Raw genomic sequence first — 25,770 nt, forward strand, 5'->3', positions numbered from 1 at the left:
CACTTGCATTGTGCTGTTGTAGCCCACGGGGCATGAAAACTTCCCGTGAGGAAGGGAGACACGATGGCACGTTGCATGGGAAGGAATCGGTCAGAGTTGATCGTTTGCCTGTTCGGGGCTTCTATAGTGGGATATTATATTTTTAACAGGCATAATAATCCAGGTGACATAGGTGGAACAAGTTTAAGAGAAGTTCCCATTGAGCAAGATATTGAAAATGAATTGCTTAAAAAGCCTGTTTATGACAAACCGCCGTTGGATTTAAATGCCTTAGGAGAACTGGGCAGAGCTGTCAAATTGAACCTCGTTGGAGAGGAGAAGAAAAAAGAAGAGGATAGTATTAAGAAGCACCAGATTAATACCTATGTGAGTGATATGATATCTCTCCACCGCAGCCTACCTGAAAGATGGAATCCTCTGTAAGTTGACAGTGAGTTTCAGTGTGTTGTTCATGATCTTTTTCCAGCATTCGTCTTGTGATGTAAGAGTGTTATAAAGATTTTCAAAAATATGACTGACCAAGTAAGTGTTGTACAGACCTACCCTCAGGGGCAACATGCACCCCAAAAATCTGAGCGGAAAAATATGAGGGGGGCAGTCTCGAGGGAAGCTAGAATTTTCATTTATCAAACACCTGAAACAGATTTTTTTCAGCAATCTAGACATAATCATTGTCGTTAAATCTATGTGAAACATATCCAAGCATTTTGAACTGTCAGTGGTGTGCATTCATGGATACCACGGGAAGCCAGCCCCCCCCCCCACCAAAAAAACATATACAATTATTTATCTTTTGTCTTTTCATAATTTTCCTTCAATTCATAGCATTGAATGTAAGGGAAGCCAGCAAACATTTGCTCTCCCATGTTTAAAAAAAAGAATAAAATAATAGCTAATCAGCGTTGAGCTAAACTGAGTGAGCTCATCTGTGAATGGTCCTGGTGCACCAAAAAAAAGTGTTTGGATTTGGCTTCACTCCTATCGCATCGCATCGAGATAAATACATCATTGACAGAAACAACTTGAATTATTGCATCTCATTGTGTTGTTGTCCTCCCTTGGCTAGTTAGTTAGCTAACTAAAGTTAGGGATTTGGACTTGTAGTTTTACTTAGTTCTCCGTACTGGCCAATGACAATAACAGCGATTCTGATCCAAACATAAATTCATACATTGTTGTGCCCCTGGACTGAGAGGATGGAAGTTCAATATCTAGCTAGATGTAGAAGGCTAATGTTAACTAGCTAAAGTTGCCCATGAAAGGAAGTTAGGCTAGCAAGCCAGCATTTTAGCCAGATAGCCAAGGACAAAAAAATAAATAATGTACTGTATGACAGAGTCATAGACCGTTTCGTCAACATGAAAGAGGATGATGTCATTGGCGTTTCTCTACTAGTAGGGTGAGTCAACATGTTTTTTCTACCTGTTGCACGCACACGCATAAATTAGAACCATGGACAGCCACATCATATTTAGCTTACATTGATTGGACTAAATTGTTTTTTATACCTTTTAGTTGTCATTGTATTAGACTAAGTATAGGTGATTTGTTGAGATGTTGAAATGGGGCTGGAATAGTGGCGGCAGCTCCTGTTTTCTTTGTGACTTGAGGTAACTCTCCATGGTTCTAAATCAATAGTTGTTTAGTAGTCTAAAAATGTTGGAAACTTTAACTTGCTTGACCATGCTGCAGGTAATGTAACCGTTTCGGTGCTCGACGTCGCCGGATCTACTAATCACCGCCCCCGGCAACCATCATTATGCACACCTGCTCCCCATCGTTACGCACAACTGGACCTCATCATAGAATAGAATAGAATAAAACTTTATTGTCCATCCAGGATGGAAATGTTTCTTTGGCATCACCTTCCATTAAAAGGATCACAAACACATACATTCTCACATCAGACACATTTAAACCAGTCAGTCCATCATGTTGCATACACTAACAACATAGAGGACATTAATACATTCACTCACAACTGATCACTGTGCCAACTGCACTAGATAGGTCAGTACATATACTGATACAATTTACTTTGCATTTAGTAGTCCAACAGCACAAGGAACGAATGAATGTTAGAACACGTTCTGCTTGACCGTGGGCCTTCTGAAGCGCCGGCCAGAGGGAAGCCTCTTGAACTGAGGGTGGGAGGGGTCGCCAACGACAGTCAGTGCCTTCTTTTTGGTTGCCTTGTGGAACAGAATGCTCAAATGTGCCTATGGTCAACCAATTACTTTTCTGGCTGTGTTTGCTATTCTGGTCAGTTTGCTTTTGCTCCTCACACTCAGATTACCATACCAGACTGTTACATTGAACGTGAGGATGCTCTCCACCAGCTCAGATTACCATACCAGACTGTTACATTGAACGTGAGGATGCTCTCCACCAGCTCAGATTACCATACCAGACTGTCACATTGAACGTGAGGATGCTCTCTACCATCTCAGATTACCATACCAGACTGTCATATTGAACGTGAGGATGCTCTCCACCAAGCTGCAGTCCACCAAGCTGCTCTCCACCAAGCTGTTGTAGCTCCAGAACATCCTGGCTGACCCCAAACCCCTTATATTTCCTGATTAAAAATAGGCGCTGGCTTGCTTTGAAAAAAATACATTCTGTAAACTCAGCTTGTTATTTGTGTCCCTAGGTATTTTAAACACTCAACCACCTCCTCTGGTTGGTCATTCAGAGAGAGTGGTTGGGATATTGGTAAGTTCTTTCTATTGATGATCAGCTCCTTTGTCTTTTCCACATTGATGTGGAGGGCACTTGACCGGCACCATTCTTGAAAGTTGTTGTTCTGTTTTAAATAGCTGTCCCCATCTGACGTAGCATCTTTAAAAAATAGTCCTACCAGAGCCATGTCATCCGCGTACTTGAAAAGGCTCACATTGTTTCCTTGGGTCTTCATTTCATTAGTGTAGATAGAGAACAACAACGGTGAAAGGACACACCCCTGGGGCGCCCCTGTGTTCAGGGTCAGTTCATCAGAGAGGGCCCCATTCATGAAGTCCTTGATCCAACCTGCAAGGCCTCCGTTGACATTCAGGTCCAGTAGTCGTTTCAGGAGTGTGTGTATTTGCATTGTCTTTAAAGCTGAACTAAAATAAGTAAATAAAATGTGTGCATATGATTTTGCATGTTGAAGGTGACTTGCCACCATTTTCCCCAAGGTCAGGGTGGCATCTTCAGTCCCCCTCTATGCCTTAGAGGCAAACTGTAATGGGTCCAGTTGATCTGCTATGGACAGGGTAAGGTGCTTACTAACAACCCTTTCCATGTATTTGGTCAAAAGGGACGTGAGAGCCTCAGGTTAAAAGTAATTTGGTGATTTGGCCCCTGACTTCTTAGGCACCGGTACAATGGTCGACACCTTCCAGGAGTTTGGCACTGTTCATGTGCTCAGCAGGAGTTGAAACAGTTGTGTGAAAACTCCCTTCAGTTGGTCGGCGCAGACCTTCAGTACTTTAACCCGTAGTCCTCCTGGGCCCGGTGCTTTGTGTGGCTTAATATTTGACAAGCAAGAGGCCCCCTCGTTCTTTGTTATCTGGACAGGAGAGGATTTGGGGATGCCGTCACATATTTGTTTACATTCGTTATATTTGTTTACACTTGTTTTGGATTGCTTGTACAGAACCTCTGCTCCACTTTATCCTTGAAGTCTGGAACCAGCAAAACTCTTCCTAGAGCTGGTCACCCGGCCAAACTCAGCAATTGGGGGAGAAGGGACTTAGTCAGGGAGGTGACCAAGAACCCGATGGTCACTGACAGAGATCCACAGTTCTTCTGTGGAGATGGGAGAACCTTCCAGAAGGACAACGACCTCTGCAGCACTCCACCAATCAGGCCTTTATGGTAGAGTGGCCAGACTGAAGCCACTCCTCAGTAAAAGGCATATGACAGCCCGCTTGGAGTTGCCAAAAGGCACCTAAAGACTCTCAGACCATGAGAACCAAGATTCTCTGGTCTGATGAATCCAAGATTCTTAAACTCTTTGGCTGAATGCCAAGTGTCACGTCTGGAGGAAACCTGGCACCATCCCTACGGTGAAGCAGGGTGGTGGCAACATCATGCTGTGGGGATATTTTTCAGTGGCAGGGACTGGGAGACTAGTCAGGATCGAGGGAGAGATGAATGGAGCAAAGTACAGAGAGAACCTTAATGAAAACCTGCTCCAGAGCGCTCAGAACCTCAGACTGGAGCGAAGGTTCACCTTCCAATAGGACAACGACCCTAAGCACACTGTCAAGACAATGCAGGAGTGGCTTCGGGACAAGTTTGAGTGGCCCATCCAGAGCCCAATCAAACATCTCTGCGGAGACCCGGAAATAGCTGTGCAGCGACGCTCCTCATCCAACCTGAGCTTAAGAGTATTTGCAGAGAAGAATGGGAGAAACTCCCCAAATCCAGGTGTTTTAAAAATGTATTTTACCTTTATTTAACTAGGCTGACATCTCCTGAGGGGAAAGGTGTTGTTGTGACCTTTTCATGACTGTCTTGGAGTGTTTGGACCATGATAGTTTGTTGGTGATGTGGATACCAAGGAACTTGAATCCCTCGACCTGCTCCACTACAGCCTCATCGATGTGAATGGGGGCCTGTTCAGCCCTCCAAATTCTTATTTTCAATAACGGCCTAGGAACAGTGGGTTAACTGCCTGTTCAGGGGCAGAACAACAGATTTGTACCTTGTCAGCTCAGGGTTACTAGTCCAACTCTCTAACCACTAGGCTACCATGCCGCCCCGCCAAGCTTGTAGCGTCATACCCAAGAAGACTCAAGGCTGTAATCGCTGCCTAAGGTGCTTTAACAAAGTACTGAGTAAATGGTCTGAATAATTATGTAAATGTGATATTTCAGTTTAAAGAAATTTTGGTCTTTTGACCAATAAGATCAGCTCTGAAAACAATCTGATGTGAAAAGATCAGAATTGAGTTGTCTGTCTAATTTCAGCTTTAAACACTTTGAATACTGGCCCAGATATATTATCTTTGGTACCAGCCCTGTTTGTGCTCTAATTCCACTCCTTGTCATGCCAATGACAATCAAATGAAATTGTATTTGTCACATGCGCCGAATACAACAGGTGTAGACCTTACTGTGAAATGCTTACTTACGAGCCCTTAACCAACAATGCAGTTCAAGAAAGAGTTAAGAGAATATTTACTAAATAAACTAAAGTTAAAAAATTGATAAAAAGTAACACAATAAAATAACAATAACGAGGCTGTATACAGGGAGTACCGGTACAGAGTCAATGTGCAGGGGTACAGGTTAGTCTAGGTAATATGTACATCTAGGTAGGGGTAAAGTGACTATGCATAGATAATAAACAGCGAGACGCAGCAGTGTAAAAACAAAGGGGGGAGGTGTCAATGTAAATAGTCCGGGTGGCCATTTGATTAATTAATTGTTCAGCAGTCTTATGGCTTGGGGGTAGAAGCTGTTAAGGAGCCTTTTGGACCTAGACTTGGCACTCCAGTACCGCTTGCCGTGCGGTAGCAGAGAGAACAGTCTATGACTAGGGTGACTGGAGTCTTTGACAATTCTTTGGGCCTTACTCTGACACTGTCTGGTATAGAGGTCCTGCATGGCAGGAAGCTTGGCCCCAGTGTTGTACTGAGCCGTACGCACTAACCTCTATAGCGCCTTACGGTCGGATGACTAGCAGTTGCCGCAGTTGCCATACCAGGCGGTGATGCAACCGGTCAGTATGCCCTCAGGGGTTCAGCTGTATAACGTTTTGAGGATCTGGGGACCCATGCCAAATCTTTTCAGTCTCCTGACGGGAAAAGCTGTTGTGTGACCTCTTCGTGACTGTCTTATAGTGTTTGGACCATGATAGTTTGTTGGTGATGTGGATACCAAGGAACTTGAATCTTTTGACCTGCTCCACTACAGCCTCGTCGATGTGAATGGGGGCCTGTTCGGCCCTCTTTTTCTTGTAGTCCACGATCAGCTCCTTTGTTTTGCTCACGTCAAGGGAAAGGTTGTTGTCCTGGCACCACACTGCCAGGTCTCTGACCTTTTCCCTATAGGCTGTCTCATCGTTGTCGGTGATCAAGCCTACCACTTTTGTGTCGTCAGCAAACTTAATGATGGTGTTGGAGTTGTGCTTGGCCACGCAGTCATGGGTGAACAGGGTAAACTGGAGGGACTAAGCACGCACCCCTGAGGGAACCCCATGTTGAGGATCAGTGTGGCAGATGTGTTGTTGCCTACCCTTACTGCCTGGGGTGGCCCGTCAGGAAGTCTAGGATCCAGTTGCAGGGGGAGGTGTTTAGTCCCAGGGTCCTAAGCGTAGTGATGAGCTTTGTTGGCACTATGGTGTTGAACACTGAGCTGTAGTCAATGAACAGCATTCTCACATAGGTGTTCCTTTTGTCCAGGTGGGAAAGGGCAGTGTGGAGTGCGAGTGAGATTGGGTTTCTAGCATAATGGTGTTGATGTGAGCCATGACCAGCCTTTCAAAGCACTTCATGGCTACCGATGTGAGGGCTACGGGGCGGTAGTTATTTAGGCAGGTTACTCACTTTCTTGGGTGCAGGGACTATGGTGGTATGCTTGAAACATGTAGGTATTTCAGACTTGGTCAGGGAGAGGTTGAAGACTCTTCCCAGTTGGTCCGCGCATGCTATGAGTACATGTCCTGGTAATCTGTAATCTATAGGATTCAATTTTAGTCCTGTATTGAAGCTTTACCTGTTTGATGGTTCGTCTGAGGTCATAGCGGGATTTCTTGTAAGTGTCCGGATAAGTGTCCGACCCCTTGAAAGCGGCAGCTCTAGCCTTTAGCTCGGTGCGGATGTTGCCTGTAATCCATGGCTTCTGGTTGAGATATGTACATACGATCACTGTGGGACGACGTCATCGATGAAACTTATTGATGAAGCCGGTGACTGAGGTGGTATACTCCTCAATGCCATTGGAACATATTCTAGTCTGTGCTAGCAAAATAGTCCTGTAGCGTAGCATCTGCGTCTTCTGACCACTTCCGTATTGAGCGAGTCACTGGTACTTCCTGCTTTAGTCGTTTTTTTCCACTTGTAAGCAGGAATCAGGAGGATAGAATTATGGTCAGATTTGTTAAATGGAGGGCGAGGGAGAGCTTTGTATGTGTCTTTGTGTGTGGAGTAAAGGTGGTCTAGAGTTTTTTCCTTTTGGTTGCACACGTGGCATGCTGGTAGAAATGAGGTAAAACGGATTTAAGTTTGCCTGTATTAAAGTCCCCGGCCACTAGGTGCGAACTTCTGGATGTTTGCTTATGGCCTCATACAACTTGTTGAGTGCGGTCTTAGTGCCAGCATTGGTTTGTGATGGTAAATAGACGGCTACGAAAAATATAAATGAAAACCCTCTTTGTAGATAGTGTGGTCTACAGCTTATCATGAGGTGCGAGCAATACCTCGAGACTTCCTTACTATTAGACTCCGTGCACCAGCTGTTATTGACAAAGAAACACACCCCACGCCTCATCTTACCAGACGTAGCTGTTCTGTCCGGCCGATTAACGGAAAACCCAGCCAACTGTACATCATCCATGTCGTCGTTCAGCCGCAATTCGGTGAAACATAAGATATTACAGTTTTTAATGCCCCGTTGGTAGGATATTCTCGAACGAAGATCATCCAGTTTATTTTCCAGTGATTACAAGTTGGCCAGTAGAATAGAGGTGGGAGGTGGGTTACTACCGTAGCACAGTTGGTTGGGAGCCCATAAAACGGCAGCCATCCCCTCCAGCGCCATTCTCAAACATTGAGTGCCAATGAGTGGCATGATGGCACAAACGGGTCTGGGATCAGGCTACAGATCTATAACAAGTGATATGTTTCTCTCTTCTCCAGTTGTAAGGACCTGAAGTATGACTACAGGAGGTTGCCATCTACCTCAGTGGTGATTGCCTTCTACAACGAGGCGTGGTCCACGCTGCTACGCACTGTCCACAGTGTCCTGGAGACATCACCTAACTTACTGCTACGAGAGGTGGTGCTGGTGGACGACTATAGTGACAGAGGTACAATCATAGACATACATGGCCTGCATGTGCTGATCTAGGATCAGGTCCCCCCTGTCCATGCAATTTGTGCTAATTGTGATTTAAAAGCCAAAATCCTAGATCAGCACTCCTACTCTGAGACCCTGATGGACAGACAGGCTTGGCTAGAGTAGACATGATATGCCATTCTGCCTGCCAAAACAAATGAGAGACAATATCTGATGAATATGACATTCAATATGTTAAGGTCACAGGTGTAGTGCACAGTTTTTGCTCTGTACTGAAAGTGCTCTTTCTTGAAAATTTGACTTCTGACATTTTTGTAGACTAATGAACAAAATACAAAATACCGTTTTTGAGTGAACTATCCCATTGAATACATTTAAATCATTTTGAATGCCAGTTGGTAAACATGCAGCCTTGCCCATCGGTCACTATTTAACCCTCTCATGACGAAGTATTGGCCAAGTGAGTCACTGGAAATATTTTATAAGATTTCTGTCAAGCAGTTGGTTGTATTATTTAATTAATGACCAATTAACCACAAAGTTCAGGCACACCTATTAGCTGAACCACGCTGTGGTAACATAACACATACCTACATTTCTTTGTCAGTCGAGGAAATGTACAATCTTGCTTTCCATCAATCATGAAATGTAAACAGCCCTTTTTGTTCCACCGCAGCTCATTTGAAGGAGCCGTTGGAAAACTACATCTCCAGCTTGAAGAAGGTGCGTCTGATCCGGGCCAGGAAGAGGGAGGGCCTGGTACGGGCCAGGCTCCTGGGGGCCTCCATTGCCACGGGTGACGTGCTGACCTTCCTGGACTGCCACTGTGAATGTCACGAGGGCTGGCTGGAGCCCCTGCTCCACAGGTGAGAAACCCCATAGCAGGCTAGGTGAAGACTGCTCTTCTTCAGTCTAATTGTGGGACTGTAGTACAGTAGTGCCTCCCTCCATTCATTCTACCTTGCAGTTGTACGTATCATGCTGCTGTGGATATGTATAGCTACATGAACTATTTTCCCCACCGATCCTCTTTTTCACCAATCCCAAACCTGTAATCCTACCTACTTAAATAAAGGTTAAATATTTCTTGTTATACTGCAACCCCCTGCCGCCTGCCGCCAAGCCTGTTGTAACCCTGTTATAACCCTGTTATACTGCAACCCCCTGCTGCCTGCAGCCAAGCCTGTTATAACCCTGTTATAACTCTGTTATACTGCAACCCCCTGCAACCTGCCGCCAACCCTGTTATAACCCTGTTATACTGCAACCCCTTGCTACCTGTCGCCAAGCCTGTTATAACCCTGTTATAACCCTGTTATACTGCAACCCCCTGCTACTTGTCGCCAACCCTGTTATAACCCTGTTATACTGCAACCCCCTGCTACCTGCCGCCAACCCTGTTATAAACCTGTTATAACCCTGTTATAGGGTGACCCCCTGCTACCTGTCGCCAACCCTGTTATAACCCTGTTATACTGCAACCCCCTGCTACCTGTCGCCCAACCCTGTTATAATCCTGTTATAACCCTGTTATAACCCTGTTATAGGGTGACCCCCTGCTACCTGCCGCCAACCCTGTTATAACCCTGTTATAGGGTGAACCCCTGCTACCTGCTGCCCAACCCTGCTATTATCCTGTTATAACCCTGTTATAGGGTGAACCCCTGCTACCTGCCGCCAACCCTGTTATAACCCTGTTATAGGGTGAACCCCTGCTACTTGCTGCCCAACCCTGTTACTATCCTGTTATAACCCTGTTATACTGCAACCCCCTGCTGCCTGCCACCAACCCTGTTAAAACCCTGTTATAACCCTGTTATAGGGTGAACCCCTGCTACCTAACCCTGTTATTATCCTGTTATAACCCTGTTATACTGCAACCCCCTGCTGCCTGCCACCAACCCTGTTATAACCCTGTTATAACCATGTTATACTGCAACCCCTTGCTACCTGCAGCCAACCCTGTTATAACCCTGTTATACTGCAACCCCTTGCTACCTGCAGCCAACCCTGTTATAACCCTGTTATAATGCAACCCCTTGCTACCTGCAGCCAACCCTGTTATAACCCTGTTATACTGCAACACCTTGTTACCTGTAGCCAACCCTGTTATAACCCTGTTGCACTGCAACCCCCTGCTACCTGCCGACAACCCTGTTATAAACCTGTTATAACCCTGTTATAGGGTGACCCCCTGCTACCTGTCGCCAACCCTGTTATAAAACTGTTATAACCCTGTTATACTGCAACCCCCTGCTACCTGTCGCCCAACCCTGTTATAACACTGTTATACTGCAACCTCCTGCTGCCTGCCACCAACCCTGTTATAACCCTGTTATGACCCTGTTATACTGCAACCCCTTGCTACCTGCAGCCAACCCTGTTATAACCCTGTTATAACCCTGTTGTACTGCAACCCCTTGCTACCTGCAGCCAACCCTGTTATAACCCTGTTATACTGCAACCCCTTGCTACCTGCAGCCAACCCTGTTATAACCCTGTTATACTGCAACACCTTGTTACCTGTAGCCAACCCTGTTATAACCCTGTTATACTGCAACCCCCTGCTACCTGCCGCCAACCCTGTTATAAACCTGTTATAACCCTGTTATAGGGTGACCCCCTGCTTCCTGTCGCCAACCCTGTTATAAACCTGTTATAACCCTGTTATACTGCAACCCCCTGCTACCTGTCGCCAACCCTGTTATAACACTGTTATACTGCAACCCCTTGTTACCTGCAGCCAACTCTGTTATAATCCTGTTATAACCCTGTTATAGGGTGACCCCCTGCTTCCTGTCGCCAACCCTGTTATAAACCTGTTATAACCCTGTTATACTGCAACCCCCTGCTACCCGTCGCCAACCCTGTTTTAACCCTGTTAAACTGCAACCCCCTGCTACCTGTCGCCCAACCCTGTTATAACACTGTTATACTGCAACCCCTTGCTACCTGTCGCCAACCTTGTTATAACCCTGTTATAGGGTGAACCCCTGCTACCTGCTGCCCAACCCTGTTATTATCCTGTTATAACCCTGTTATAGGGTGAACCCCTGCTACCTGCCGTCAACCCTGTTATAACCCTGTTATAACCCTGTTATAGGGTGAACCCCTGCTACCTGCTGCCCAACCCTGTTATAACCCTGTTGTAACCCTGTTTTAGGGTGAACCCCTGCTACCTGCTGCCCAACCCTGTTATTATCCTGTTAAAACCCTGTTATACTGCAACCCCCTGCTGCCTGCCACCAACCCTGTTATAACCCTGTTTAACTGTAACCCCTTGCTACCTGCAGCCAACCCTGTTATAACCCTGTTATAACCCTGTTATACTGCAACCCCTTGCTACGTGCAGCCAACCCTGTTATAACCCTGTTATACTGCAACCCCTTGCTACCTGCAGCCAACCCTGTTATAACCCTGTTATACTGCAACCCCTTGCTACCTGCAGCCAACCCTGTTATAACCCTGTTATACTGCAACCCCTTGCTACCTGCAGCCAACCCTGTTATAACCCTGTTATACTGCAACCCCTTGCTACCTGCAGCCAACCCTGTTATAACCCTGTTATAACCCTGGTATACTGCAACCCCTTGCTGCCTGCAGCCAACCCTGTTATAACCCTGTTATAACCCTGTTACACTGCAACCTCCCGTGTTTACTTCTGCATTCTTCTCCTTTTCCTCCCAGGATAAAGGAGAAGCCATCGGCTGTGGTCTGTCCCGTCATCGATGTCATTGACTGGAACACTTTTCAGTATCTAGGCAACTCTAGGGAACCCCATATCGGAGGATTTGATTGGCGGCTGGTCTTCACCTGGCACCTGGTGCCAGAGTACGAGCAGAAGCACAGACGCTCTGCCATCGATGTCATCAGGTCTGTGGTACCCTAAAATCCCCAGTGTATCGGAGTGGAAAATGGTCCAATCCTAAATGAACTATCAAGATGTACTTTAAAATGACATGCATATTATTAGAGATCAACAATTGTTATAAACACCATATACTGTATAATTGATGATAATTATGCAACAAGTTTTCAAGATCTGCTCTGTAAGCTGTGTGTGTTTTGGTCTCAGGTCTCCTACTATGGCTGGAGGGCTGTTTGCTGTCAGTAAGAACTATTTCCATTACCTGGGCACGTATGACACAGGCATGGAGGTGTGGGGAGGAGAGAACCTAGAGTTCTCATTCAGGGTGAGTGTGAGTGAGAGAGAGAGAGAGTTTGTGAGCATAGTGTCTGAGCAACAAAGTGTGTGTGTGTGTGTGTGTGTGTGTGTAAGTAAGTGAGTGAGTGAGTAGGTAAGAGTGTGTGTGAGCGACAGTGTGTGTGAGATAGTGTGTGTGGACTTTGTGTGTGTAAGAAAATTGTGATCTGTGTGTACTTTGTGTGATACGTGTGTGTTTGCAGGACTCTATGCTGTTTATCCATGGCTTCTTTCTGACATTGCTGTCATAAGTTAAAAACTCACAGGAATCCTGTAACGGATGGTCACCATATCATTGTGAAATATGTGTGGTGATTCACTATACACTGAGTTTTACAAAACATTAAGAACACCTTCCTAATATTGAGTTGCACAGGGATGCTGGCCCATGTTGACTTCAATGCTTCCCAAAGTTGTGTCAAGTTGGCTGGATGTCCTCTGGGTGGTGGACCATACACACAGGAAACTGTTGAGTGGAAAAAAACATACACACAATCCATATCTCAATTGTCTCAAGACTTAAAAATCCTTCTTTAACCTGTTTCCTCCCTTTCATCCACACTGATTGAAGTGGATTTAACAAGTGACATCAATCAGGGATCATAGCTTTCACCTGGATTCACCTAATCAAAATCACGTTAAAGAACTCGGGACCAACATTTCTCACAGTCAATAAAGTTGCACATTTTGAAGAATTTAAACCAGCATAGAGCTCATGTTTTTCTTGATTATGTTACTTCCTGTGGGATAGAAAACAAAACCGCCACAACCGAACTCCATCCCATTTTAAAAAGACACACAAGGCTGTTCATTGTGCTGCCTGATTGAATCATGGTGTGTAGCTAATAATGTTCTCATGTTGCTCCTGCTGTTGTTGTTATTTAGATCTGGCAGTGTGGGGGCAGCCTGGAGATCCACCCCTGCTCCCACGTGGGCCACATCTTCCCCAAGAAGGCCCCCTACTCGCGGAGCAAGGCCCTGGCCAACAGCGTGCGTGCTGCCGAGGTCTGGATGGACGAGTACAAGGAGTTGTACTACCACCGTAACCCCCACGCTCGCCTGGTAGGCCAGCCCTGAACAGGGAATAGAAAAATGTGTGACTGCAGAGTTTGAAAGTTTATGGTGCTGAGATTGTTGGTTAGGATCTGTAGGGGAGGTAGTAATATTTTGCACGCATGCGCAGCTTTAAAAGTATTGATCAAATGCACTCATGCCTTTCCCTGACTGTAGACTAGAAGCCTATCAGAATGATTGATTAATCACATCTTTTCACCTCTGAGGACACACACCGCTCCCCGCGGGCTGCTCTGTAAATGCTCTCCTGATTGAGTGTCACTTGTGATGCATAAGGACGTAGGGGACACCCGAGGGGACACTCCGTAAGGTGTGAGATTACCATCGAGAGGCACAGCTCAGTGAGTCAGAGACGCTCCGTCCCGGGAAAACCCAAGTGCCAGGTTACCAACAGGTTCAAATAAAAGAACATGTTTACATATAGCTCAATCAAGCCCAGCTGAGGTGTCACAATGAAACCAACAAAATAGTTGCAAAAGTGCAAAGGCTGCCCATCTGGCACTTGAAGGAGGCTAAAGCAAACGCTAAAAGTGTTTGAACCGAGGCCTGCCAGGGGACCAGGCTGCCAGTGTGTGTCATTAAAGGGAATGGCCTTCTGGACTGAACACAGATCAGATGCCACTCATCTCTCTGAGAGGAGGTGGATGTGCCAACTGCCAAGTGAGAAGTGCCAGGCAGAACACTATCCGCTCCACAAACACCCATTCTCTCTCTCTCTCTCTCTCTCTCTCTCACTCAGTCTCTTGTTTCCTCTGTCTTTTTCTGACGACCCACTATCGCTTTGTCTTTCTCTTCCTCTGCCACATCTCTCTTTCTCTAGCTCTTTCGCTCTCTCTTTCTTTCTCTCTCCTCTCTCTTTCTCTAGCTCTTTCTTTCTCTTTCTTTCTCTCTCCTCTTGTTCTCTTTCACTGTCTCTCTCTCCAATATTCTTATCTCCCTCTCTCTCTGCTCTGTTTGTTGGAGGTTTACTAACAGAAGTCAAATGTAATAGAACATCTTCTGCCTGTTATTCAGAAGGGGAATATGCCATTCTGCTCTTTTCAGTAGTACACAATATGAGAGACAATTGCTCTCAAGAATCTAGTGACTCGTGTTGATAAAGCTTTTGTCAAGCAATGTGATGTTTTCTAATATCTCTCAGTATGTACTTGTTATTTCCTGTTCAACTTTTAATTCACACCAGTTGAAACCTGCCTATCACTACTTGTAGCAGAAGTGAGTAGGATTGCAAAATGTCCCTACTTTACCAAAATTCCTTGGTTTTCCAGACATTCAGGTTGTAGTGTTCCCAGATTTCCTGCTTAACTGCTTGACTGATCACTTCCTTCTCTTGGGTCTAAATAAATTGATGAGCAACCAATTAGAGCTGTGTTCAGGCGTGCCGCTCGCATCCATCATCCTGAGGCATTGCTCACTCCCCTCCAACAGGGGCTTGACTCCAAACAGATGTTCCTCTGTGGACCATAGCTCACACCTAACAACCCCTCTGGAGTGGTAAAACACAGTAAACCACCACGCAGAAATTAAGAAATGCTGATGATGATATTAGAATGCTGTGGATGGTGCTGTGGATTGTAAAGTTTATTTGTGTTAACTGCTCTAGGGTAGGGGGCAGCATTCGGAACTTTGTATGAAAAGCATGCCCAAATTAAACGGCCTGCTACTCGGGCCCAGAAGATATGATATGCATATAACTGGTGGATTTGGATAGAAAACAATCTCAAGTTTCCAAAACTGTTAAAATAGTGAATGTGAGTATAACAGAACTGATTTGGCAGGCGAAAATCTGAGAAAGATCCATTCAGGAAGTAGTTTTGTAGTTTTCTATTCTATGCCATTCAGTATCCATTGACTTAGGACTCAAATTGCAGTTCCTATGCCTTCCACTAGATGTCAACAGTCTTTAGAAATTGTTTCAGGCTTGTATTCTGATAAATGAGGGAGTAAGACCAGTCTGAATGAGTGGACCCTATCGTGTCACAGAGCTTTTTCATGCACAATCCCAAGAGAGTGCCTTTCTTGTTTACCTTTTTATATTGACAACGTTATTGTCCGGTTGAAATATTATAGATCATTTAGGCTAAAAACAACCTGAGGATTGAATATAAACATCGTTTGACATGTTTCTATGAACTTTACGGATACAATTTGGATTTTTTTGTCTGCCTGTTTTGACTGCGTTTGAGCCTGTGGATTACTGAAGAAAACATGCAAACAAAACAGAGGTTTTTGGATATAAAGAGACCTTATCGAACAAAAGGAACATTTATTGAGTAAATGAATGTCTTCTGAGTGCAAACATATGAAGATCATCAAAGGTAAAGGATTAATTTTTATCTCTATTTCTGACTTGTGTAAATCTTCTACTTGTCTGGTTACTGTTTGTAATGATTTGTCTGCTGGGCTATGTTCTCAAATAATCGTAAGGTATGCTTTCGCCGTAAAGCTTTTTTTAAATCTGACACCGTGGTTGGATTCACAAGAAGTTAATCTTTAAACCTATGTAAATATGTTTTGTTTTCTGAAGTTTTATAATGACTATTTCTGTATTTGAATGTGGCGCTCTGTAATCTCACTGGATGTTGGCCAGGTGGGACGCCAGCGTCCCACATACCCTAGAGAGGTTGCTTAAAGGGATCAATCACACACAAAAGTTTAACATTTAGCATTTTGTTTATTAGTCCACTGTTAATACAATCCCCCAAAATGTTGCATGTCAAGTTTTCAAGATACAGAGCAGTAGAGAGCACACCCTGTGATGATTATGCATGTTTTGAGTGAACTCTCCTTCAATAGTGACCAGGATGCAGTGGTACACAGCCAGGTGGAAGTGATTATGTGTGATTTGGGGTTGTGTGCAACAGAAGAGGAGTGTGATGCAAAAGTCTGTTTTTGTAATGTGTCAATGTACTGTATGTGATGGGTTTGTGGTGTGTGTGAGAGAGAGAGATGTAAACATTTTGAAAAACCATATATGGTGCTGTTGTCTGTCATTGCACACAATATACCCAGAGACTCAAACAGACAGGAAGTTGGTTTCACATTTTATTTCTGAACTCATATCAGCATTGGCTCAAAATAAATACCCTTTTATGATGCACAATCCTTCTAATAAAATGTTTACATTTCAGGTAAAGAATAAGTTCTGTCTTAGCCTGAAATCCAGAAGCTGTTTTTCTAACATTCTACTCTGTGTCATGTTTAGCATGGCAAGGAGTGGAGTGATAACTGGTACCCAGGCTAGTCCTGTCTATGCTTATAGAAGACTCTAGTCCATAGATTGGAAAGAAATGTGGAACTAAAGTTTCTTGTGCCGTTGTTGTTGTCAGGAGGCCTTTGGGGATGTGACAGACAGGAGGAAGCTCAGGACCCAGTTAGGATGTAAGGACTTCAAGTGGTACCTGGAGAACATCTATCCTGATATCCACGTTCCTGAGGACAGGCCTGGGACGTTTGGAATGGTGAGGAGAATGCTGCCATTTTGACTCCAGGGACAAATTCATTTGGCAAACGGAAACAGACCGACACTATCTGAACTTGTCCTGTAAGAAAAGCTTGTTATCGTTTACCTATACTACGGTGTGCCTTAATGAACCTCACATTGGCACCACATGAACCTTTTTTATTAAAGGGATAGTGCACTCAAACGTCAGTTATCATAGACAATGTTGAACTTTTTCTTGACTCCCGGTACTCATATCTGTACTATACCAATGGCATCTGCATGTTGTTTCCCTCTAGCTGAAGAACAGAGGCATGTCCAGCTACTGCTTTGACTACAATCCTCCTGACGACCATAACCTGGTGGGCCACCGAATCATCCTCTACCCCTGTCATGGCATGGGACAAAACCAGGTAGCTATAGCTCCATCTTTACTCTCTATGTCCTTCATTTAAAACCAGGTAGCTATAGCTCCATCTTTACTCTCCATGTCCTCATTTAAAACCAGGTAGCTATAGCTCCATCTTTACTCTCCATGTCCTCATTTAAAACCAGGTAGCTATAGCTCCATCTTTACTCTCCATGTCCTCATTTAAAACCAGGTAGCTATAGCTCCATCTTTACTCTCCATGTCCTCATTTAAAACCAGGTAGCTATAGCTCCATCTTTACTCTCCATGTCCTCATTTAAAACCAGGTAGCTATAGCTCCATCTTTACTCTCCATGTCCTCATTTAAAACCAGGTAGCTATAGCTCCATCTTTACTCTCCATGTCCTTCATTTAAAACCAGGTACAGTTGAAGTCGGAAGTTCACATACACAGCCAAATACATTTAAACTCAGTTTTTCACAATTCCTGACATTTAATCCAAGTAAAAATTCCCTGTTTTAGGTCAGTTAGGATCACCACTTTATTTTAAGAATGTGAAATGGGCCTCCCGGGTGGCGCAGTGGTTAAGGGCGCTGTACTGCAGAGTCCCTGGGTTCGCGCCCAGGCTCTGTCGTAACCGTCCGCGACTGTGGGGCGACGCACAATTGGCCTAGCGTCGTCCGGGTTAGGGAGGGATTGGTCGGTAGGGATCTCCTTGTCCTGTGGCGGGCCGGGCGCAGTGCGCGCTAGCCAAGGTTGCCAGGTGTAGCCTCCGACACATTGGTGCGGCTGGCTTCCGGGTTGGATGCGCGCTGTGTTAAGAAGCAGTACGGCTGGTTGGGTTGGACGCATGACATTCAGCCTTCGTCTCTCCCGAGCCCGTACGGGAGTTGTAGCATTGAGACAAGATAGTAGCTACTACAGCAATTGGATACCCCGAAAATTGGGGAGAAAAAAGGGGTACACATTTTTTTTTTTTTTTATAATTTAAAAAAGAATGTGAAATGTCAGAATAACAGTCAAGTGATTTTTTTCAGCTTTAATTTCTATCATCACATTCTCAGTGGGTCAGAAGTTTACATACACTCAATTAGTATTTGGTAGTATTGCCTTTAAATTGTTTAACGTTTCAGGTAGCCTTCCACAAGCTTCCCACAAGTTGGGTGAATTTTGGCCCATTCCTCCTGACAGAGCTGGTGTAACTGAGCCAGGTTTGTAGGCCCCCTTGCTAGCACACACTTTTTCAGTTCTGCCCACAAATTTTCTATAGGATTGAGGTCAGGGCTTTGTGATGGCGACTCCAATACCTTGACTTTGTTGTCCATAAGCCATTTTGCCACAACTTTGGAAGTATGCTTGGGGTCAGTGTCCATTTGAAAAACCAATTTGCGACCAAGCTTTAACTTTCTGAATGATGTCTATAGATGTTGCGTCAATATATCCACATAATTTTCCATCCTCATGATGCCATCTATTTTGTGAAGTGCACCAGTCCCTCCTGCAGCAAAGCACCCCCACAACATGATGCTGCCACCCCCGTGCTTCACGGTTAGGATGGTGTTCTTCAGATTGCAGGCCTCCCCCTTTTTCCTCCAAACATAACAATGGTCATTATGGCCAAACAGTTCTATTTTTGTTGCATCAGACCAGAGGACATTTCTCCAAAAATTATGATCTTTGTCCCCATGTGCAGTTGCAAACCGTAGTCTGGCTTTTTTATGGCAGTTTTGGAGCAGTGGCTTCTTCCTTGCTGAGCGGCCTTTCAGGTTATGTAATATAGGACTCATTTTACAGTGGATATAGATACTTTTGTACCTGTTCCCTCCAGCACAAGGTCCTTTGCTGTTTTTCTGGGATTGATTTGCACCTTTCGCACCAAAGTACATTCATCTCTGAGACAGAACGCGTCTCCTTCCTGAGCGGTATGACGGCTGTGTGGTCCCATGGTGTGTATAATTGCATTTGGAAATTGCTCCCAAGGATGAACCTTGGCTGATTTCTTTTGATTTTCCCATGATGTCAAGCGAAGAGGCACTGGGTTTGAAGGTAGGCCTTGAAATACATCCACAGGTACACCTCCAATTGACTCAAATTATGTCACTTAGCCTATCAGAAGCTTCTAAAGCCATGACATCATTTTCTGGAATTTTCCAAGCTGTTTGTAAACTTTGTAAACTTAGCTATAACTTAGCAACTGTAGCTATAACTCCATGTTTACTCTCCTTGTCCTTCATTTAAAACCAGGTAGTTATAACTCCATCTTTACTCTCCATGTCCAACATTAAGTAGTGGTCCATACACTGGTGTGCTAGCTTACAGCTGGCATGGTAAACAATGCTCACAGGGCTTTCATGGCCAATAGCCTTTTCATGGCTTAGTGGTTATTTGGCTTTTGACTGGGCCTGGCAGACAGCATGTGGATAGTGGAAAGAGTGTTTGTCTCATGGCTTCAGATGATAATTTACATTGACAAGTATAAAATTGCTTTGTGAATTTGGACTGAAAGGATAGTGATGAAAGCAGTTACCATCACGCTCAACCTTAAACTTAAATAGTCTTTGTTTGGTATGTCGAACCAAAACATCATTTTTGCGCCCAAAGGATAAAGAGAGTATTGTACAAAAGTGATATCCAGTGTGGGCTACATTGAGCCCCTTACAAGTTGGCATTGTTATTTCAGCACCCCTCTGTGTATCCACTGGGGTGCCTTACTTTGTACTGGCAACTGAAATGGACACAACAAAACTCACACTACACTGCCCAGATTGCCCACACTCTGCTGGTCTCACCCTGCGTCTCACCCTACGTCTCTCCTGCTGCAGTTCTTTGAGTACTCCAGTAAGAGAAGTGAGATCCGCTATAACACCAGGGACCCAGCAGGGTGCGCTGTGGGGGACGCCGTCTCCACCTACCTGACTGTGCACCTGTGCAAGAATCCCCGGCAGCCTGTGCCACAGGACCAGAAGTTTGTCCTCAGAGAGGTGAGGGGGAAAGGGACTATGCATCCTAAATGGTAACCTATTCCCTATATATGAGGGCCCTGGTCAAAATGGCACCCTATTTTCTAGACTGTTTAGACAATAGGGTATCATTTGGGACGCATCCAAGAGCTTGTCTTCAAGTGAATGGGTAGGATGGGATGGAGGTGAGGAGGGGAAGTATGGGAATTTTTGGAGGGAAATGCAGACTTTAACGACAAGGAAGTGGGACAGGAAAACTGGGAGCAGAGGAAGTGGTTTGGGGGAGGGTTGAGAATAGGGGAGGTTTTGGTAACAGAAAGAAGGTGAGGGATAGTGTGAGACTATGGGCCAGAGAGAAAAAGGGTGGCTTAGAAAGAGGGACAGTGGTGGCTCGTAGGCTTTAGATATACGAGGACAGGCTCATTGTAATGGAATTAATGTAAGGGTATCAAGCACATGGAAACCATATGTTTAATACCATTCAGCCATTACAATGAACCAGTCCTCCTATATCTCCGCCCACCACCCTCCTCTGAAGAGGGTGGAGAAAAGAGAGTGGAGTGCGTTGTGGAACACCCAGAGGAACATACATGGACCTATACAGGGAGTGTGTAGCTAAATGTTGGTTTTCACTAATCACTCATGTGTTCTATGTGTGTGACGTTGAGTTTCTTGTCCGAGCGGCCTCGAGGCCTTCAGAGCATGCTCAAAGGAAATCTTTGACAAACACTGACATTTAGCCCCTCCCCTCTCAGCTCTCATCTCTCTCGTTCTCTCTCAGCGATATCTCTCTCTCTTTCACAGTTCTCAAATTTTCACACTGTCAGTGCTCTCTCTCTCTCAGCATTCTCATAAAATGTCTCTCCTTCTCACCCACCCACCAGTGCCTTAGCCTCCACAGACTCCAACTCCCTTCAGATACAGAATCAACCGGGTATCACTTTAGTAAATCAAATCCCCATAGTCTTTCTATGGAGTAGTAGAGGTCACATAATCTAATAATGTCTTTTGGATAGCTTTGATGTAGCAGTTTGTACACAATGGATCATAGAACATTGAGGTAGCCTATTGTCTGGGTGTGCTTACTTGGTTGTTTATGTGTTCAGTGTAGCCATCTATATAGCTGGAGCTAAAGCATTCTATCTAAATGGAGAGGGCAAGGAAGAGAGGTAGGGAGAGAGAGCAAGCGACAGAAAGCAGGGGGACAATTTCTTGGCCCTCTCTCTCCATATTCAAACATGAGGATTTCAATGTACTGTGATATTGCTGTTTTCACACTGCACTGCTCCCCTCTCTGTAATGTCTGTAGTCTCTTGTGTTCCTGGATGTAGTCTACACACCAGTGGTTCACAACTCCACTCCTCCAGGGCTGTATGCAGTCCTACTGCTGTTAATATGCCTTTGGTGCTCATTTATCATTGAGTCCACACACTTGTTTGCTCAGGTCACGCACGCCTCCATCTCAATCATCAAGTTTGCGGACGACACAACAGTGGTAGGCTTGATTACCAACAACGACGAGACGGCCTACAGGGAGGAGGTGAGGGCCCTCGGATGTGGTGTTAAGGAAAATAACCTCACACTCAACGTCAACAAAACTAAGGAGATGATTGTGGACTTCAGGAAACAGCAGAGGGAACACCCCCCTATCCACATCGATGGAACAGTAGTGGAGAGGGTAGCAAGTTTTAAGTTCCTCGGCATACACATCACAGACAAACTGAATTGGTCCACTCACACAGACAGCATTGTGAAGAAGGCGCAGCAGCGCCTCTTCAACCTCAGGAGGCTGAAGAAATTAGGCTTGTCACCAAAAGCACTCACAAACTTCTACAGATGCACAATCGAGAGCATCCTGACGGGCTGTATCACCGCCTGGTACGGCAACTGCTCCGCCCACAACCGTAAGGCTCTCCAGAGGGTAGTGAGGTCTGCACAACGCATCACCGGGGGTAAACTACCTGCCCTCCAGGACACCTACACCACCCGATGTTACAGGAAGGCCATAAAGATCATCAAGGACATCAACCACCCGAGCCACTGCCTGTTCACCCCGCTATCATCCAGAAGGCGAGGTCAGTACAGGTGCATCAAAGCTGGGACCGAGAGACTGAAAAACAGCTTCTATCTCAAGGCCATCAGACTGTTAAACAGCCACCACTAACATTGAGTGGATGCTGCCAACACACTGACACTGACTCAACTCCAGCCACTTTAATAATGGGAATTGATGGGAAATGATGTAAATATATCACTAGCCACTTTAAACAATGCTACCTTATATAATGTTACTTACCCTACATTATTCATCTCATATGCATACGTATATACTGTACTCTATATCATCGACTGTATCCTTATGTAATACATGTATCACTAGCCACTTTAACTATGCCACTTTGTTTACATACTCATCTCATATGTATATACTGTACTCGATACCATCTACTGTATCTTGCCTATGCTGCTCTGTACCATCACTCATTCATATATCCTTATGTACATATTCTTTATCCCCTTACACTGTGTATAAGACAGTAGTTTTGGAATTGTTAGTTAGATTACTTGTTGGTTATTACTGCATTGTCGGAACTAGAAGCACAAGCATTTCGCTACACTCGCATTAACATCTGCTAACCATGTGTATGTGACAAATAAAATTTGATTTGATTAGATATTAGCTGGTTAGAAGGCAAGGATGAAGACCAGCATTAGGTAACAGGCCTGAAGGGCTACTCTATACTAGTGGTCCATTTGGTCTGTCTTGTAAAACAGATTGTATTTCAATAACCTGTATGAATAAAGGTGACATGTTCTAAATCACTCTTCTCCAATAGGACGGCACCCTTTACCACGTGATGACCCAGAAGTGTGTCCAGGCCGTGGACAAGTCGGACAACGGCAGCCGTGCCCCCGCCCTGCGGCCCTGCTCGGACCACGCCAACCAGAAGTGGTTCTTTGAGGAGAGGGGGGAATAGTGGAGCGAGCCAGACGAAATCTCTAACACTGGGGTGGAGGAACAACCAAACCCATATCCTGTAGTTGAGGGAGAGGGATGGAGGCCCCAAGACCCATACTCAGGTCCAGTGTCCCTATGCTGTGGAGATAGCCTGGGTCGTTTTCACTAGGAACTAAACAGAAAAAAACTTGCTGAAACGGGGAGGTACTAATTGAATTAGTGCAATTGGAATCACTTGTTTTTGTTTTCTGTTGCACACTGTTTTGAATTGTTGTGCCCTAATGAATATTACCCAAGTCAGGCGAAGCAGGAACCGTATCTATGCACAACCTTGTGCTTGCTCGACAACGTTTGATATTAACACATACCACATATCTGCTTCTCCAATCTTTTTATTCATTTTTATTAACATTGTTTGGGTTTTCAAACACAGTTTTACATCCATGGATTTAATGACAACTATTGCAATTGTTCATGCTGTTATTTACATTTACATTTAAGTCATTTTAAGTAATCTTCTTATCCACAGTGATTTACAGTACACTAAGTTATTTTTTTGTTTTGTTTTTCAATGGTTAAGGGCTGTGTCCACTCACTTCAATGGGGTAACACCCATTTGAGGATGAGGGGTACACCCATAAAGAATGATAGAGGCCCCAAAAGGTCGTATTTGCATGGGCAACACCATTGAGAGCTTCCACCAATTTAATGCAGTCAACTGGGTGGGACTTCCAACTTCATTGGCTGTTCCCTCCTGGTGACCCTGTTGGATTCATGTCATCAAGAGGGAACAGCAAATAGTTTAGAAGGAAATGTACTACTTCAAAATGGAGATTGTCTTTGCCCCTGGTAGTGGATGTTTTTGGCATTGCAGTGTTCTTGACAGAGTGACAGTATGTACTTACTTGCATTACATTGCAGCTGGATAGCTCAGACTCAACCTCTAGAGGGCGGCAAAGCTTCCATCTTGTGTGCTGATCTTTTTCCCACTCCAACCAATATGCTCTCAGCTCAGTGACGTGTGTGCATGGTTCATTTTTATTAGTGATGCATTTACGTCTGTCCCTCATTGTAAGGTCAACCCTCTTTTGTGAACAGAACTCTTGTTTTAATATGGTGAAACCATGACCTTTTTTTGATCATCTAATTGTCAAATCATAGAGTAAAAAGCTGGTTCTACTCTTTCTGGCCATTTTCTATTGTTTTGTGGTGGAAAACTGAGTGGGTAGATTATAGAACGTCCACCCTGTTGCCCATAGATCTTTATTTAATTGTTTTAAACTTGCATTCAACTGTCACCCCCTGTTGCACAGAACAAGCTTTCATTCCCCCTGTCACAACAGGATTGATGGTGATTTAAGAAGAAATCGTTAACCTTGTTACTGTCAACCCTGTTACTTTATTTGCCACTGAATAGGCACTTACTATATTAATTTTTTTATTTAACCTCTTAAGATGGGAAAACGTGTGTTTTATGAAGATGAACATGTGCTCTTTAGGTGAAATCAAAAGGTGCCGAATTGGTGGAATGACCCAAAACTATATATATATATATATATATATGTGTGTCTGTTAATTTCATTACAAATTAGATATTTACTCAGTTTGTTTCCACTTGACTCTATTTCCTGCAACAACAAATAGGACAGCGATTGTTGGCATTGAATAAGAAACGTTAATTTAGGCCAATTGGGCGATTTTACCCTGAATAACTCCCTTACCTGATGCAAAAATAGATATCAAAAAAGATTTAAAGACAAAATATATCACTTATTCCCTACAGTTATAGTGCATAAGGTGTCAAAAGATATAGCCTATGTGTATGAAAGAGTGATATCTTATGCAAGGAGGTTGTGACCAATTGTGGACGTATCGATCCCTATTTAGCCTAGAAGTGTGGATGTGTGTGGTCACATAGTCGTTGCATTTTTGGTGGATGTTGGGTACACAGCGGTGACACACCCACACACATAGTATCTTGCTGACAGGTCATAGAATAGGGCGGTGCTTCTCTATCATCGTACGTCATAAAGTGGGATGTTCTGCAAGCTGTGCACTATGCAATTCTGTTTTGTTTTTCTTCACGGTGTTCTATGTACAGTACCAGTCAAAAGTTTGGCCACACCTACTCATTCAAGTGTTTTTCTTTATATTTAATATTTTCTACATTGTAGAATAATAGGGAAGACATCAAAACTATGAAATAACACATATGGAATCATGTAGTAAGCAAAAAAGTGTTAAACAAATCAAAGTATATTTTATTTTTTGATTTTTCAATGTAGCCACCCTTTGCCTTGACAGCTTTGCACACTCTTGGCATTCTCTCAACCAGCTTCATGGGGTAGTCACCTGGAAAGCTTTTCCAACTGTCTTGAAGGAGTTCCCACATATGCTGAGCACTTGTTGACGGCTTTTCCTTCACTCTGAGGTCCAACTCATCCCAAACCATCTTAATTGGGTTGAGGTTGGGTGATTGTGGAGGCCAGGTCATCTGATGCAGCAATCCATCACTCTCCTTCTTGGTCAAATAGCCCTTACACAGCCTGGAAGTGTGTTGGGTCATTGTGCTGTTGAAAAATAAATTATAGCCCCACTAAGGGCAAACCAGATGGCATGGCGTATCACTGCAGAATGCTGTTGAGATAATGCAAAGCTGTCATCAAGGCAAAGGGTGGCTACTTTAAAAAATCTCTGAAATTATATTTTGATTTGTTTAACACATTTTTGTTTACTGCATGATTCCATATGT

General features: G+C 44.4%; 1 protein-coding gene across 1 annotated transcript; it reads left to right on the plus strand.

Moving 5' to 3' along the window:
• LOC110488037 (polypeptide N-acetylgalactosaminyltransferase 12) lies at positions 1-24,578 on the plus strand. The gene is made up of 10 exons (XM_036971579.1): positions 1-419; positions 7,850-8,019; positions 8,686-8,875; positions 11,697-11,882; positions 12,085-12,202; positions 13,099-13,275; positions 16,617-16,748; positions 17,029-17,142; positions 19,922-20,080; positions 22,897-24,578. The coding sequence occupies exons 1-10, from the start codon at positions 64-66 to the stop codon at positions 23,035-23,037; spliced, it is 1,743 nt and encodes a 580-aa protein (XP_036827474.1). The 5' UTR covers positions 1-63; the 3' UTR covers positions 23,038-24,578.
• The last annotated feature ends 1,192 nt before the right edge of the window (positions 24,579-25,770 follow it).

This window comes from Oncorhynchus mykiss, chromosome 32, assembly GCF_013265735.2.
Source record: "Oncorhynchus mykiss isolate Arlee chromosome 32, USDA_OmykA_1.1, whole genome shotgun sequence".
NCBI classification, from domain to species: domain Eukaryota; kingdom Metazoa; phylum Chordata; class Actinopteri; order Salmoniformes; family Salmonidae; genus Oncorhynchus; species Oncorhynchus mykiss.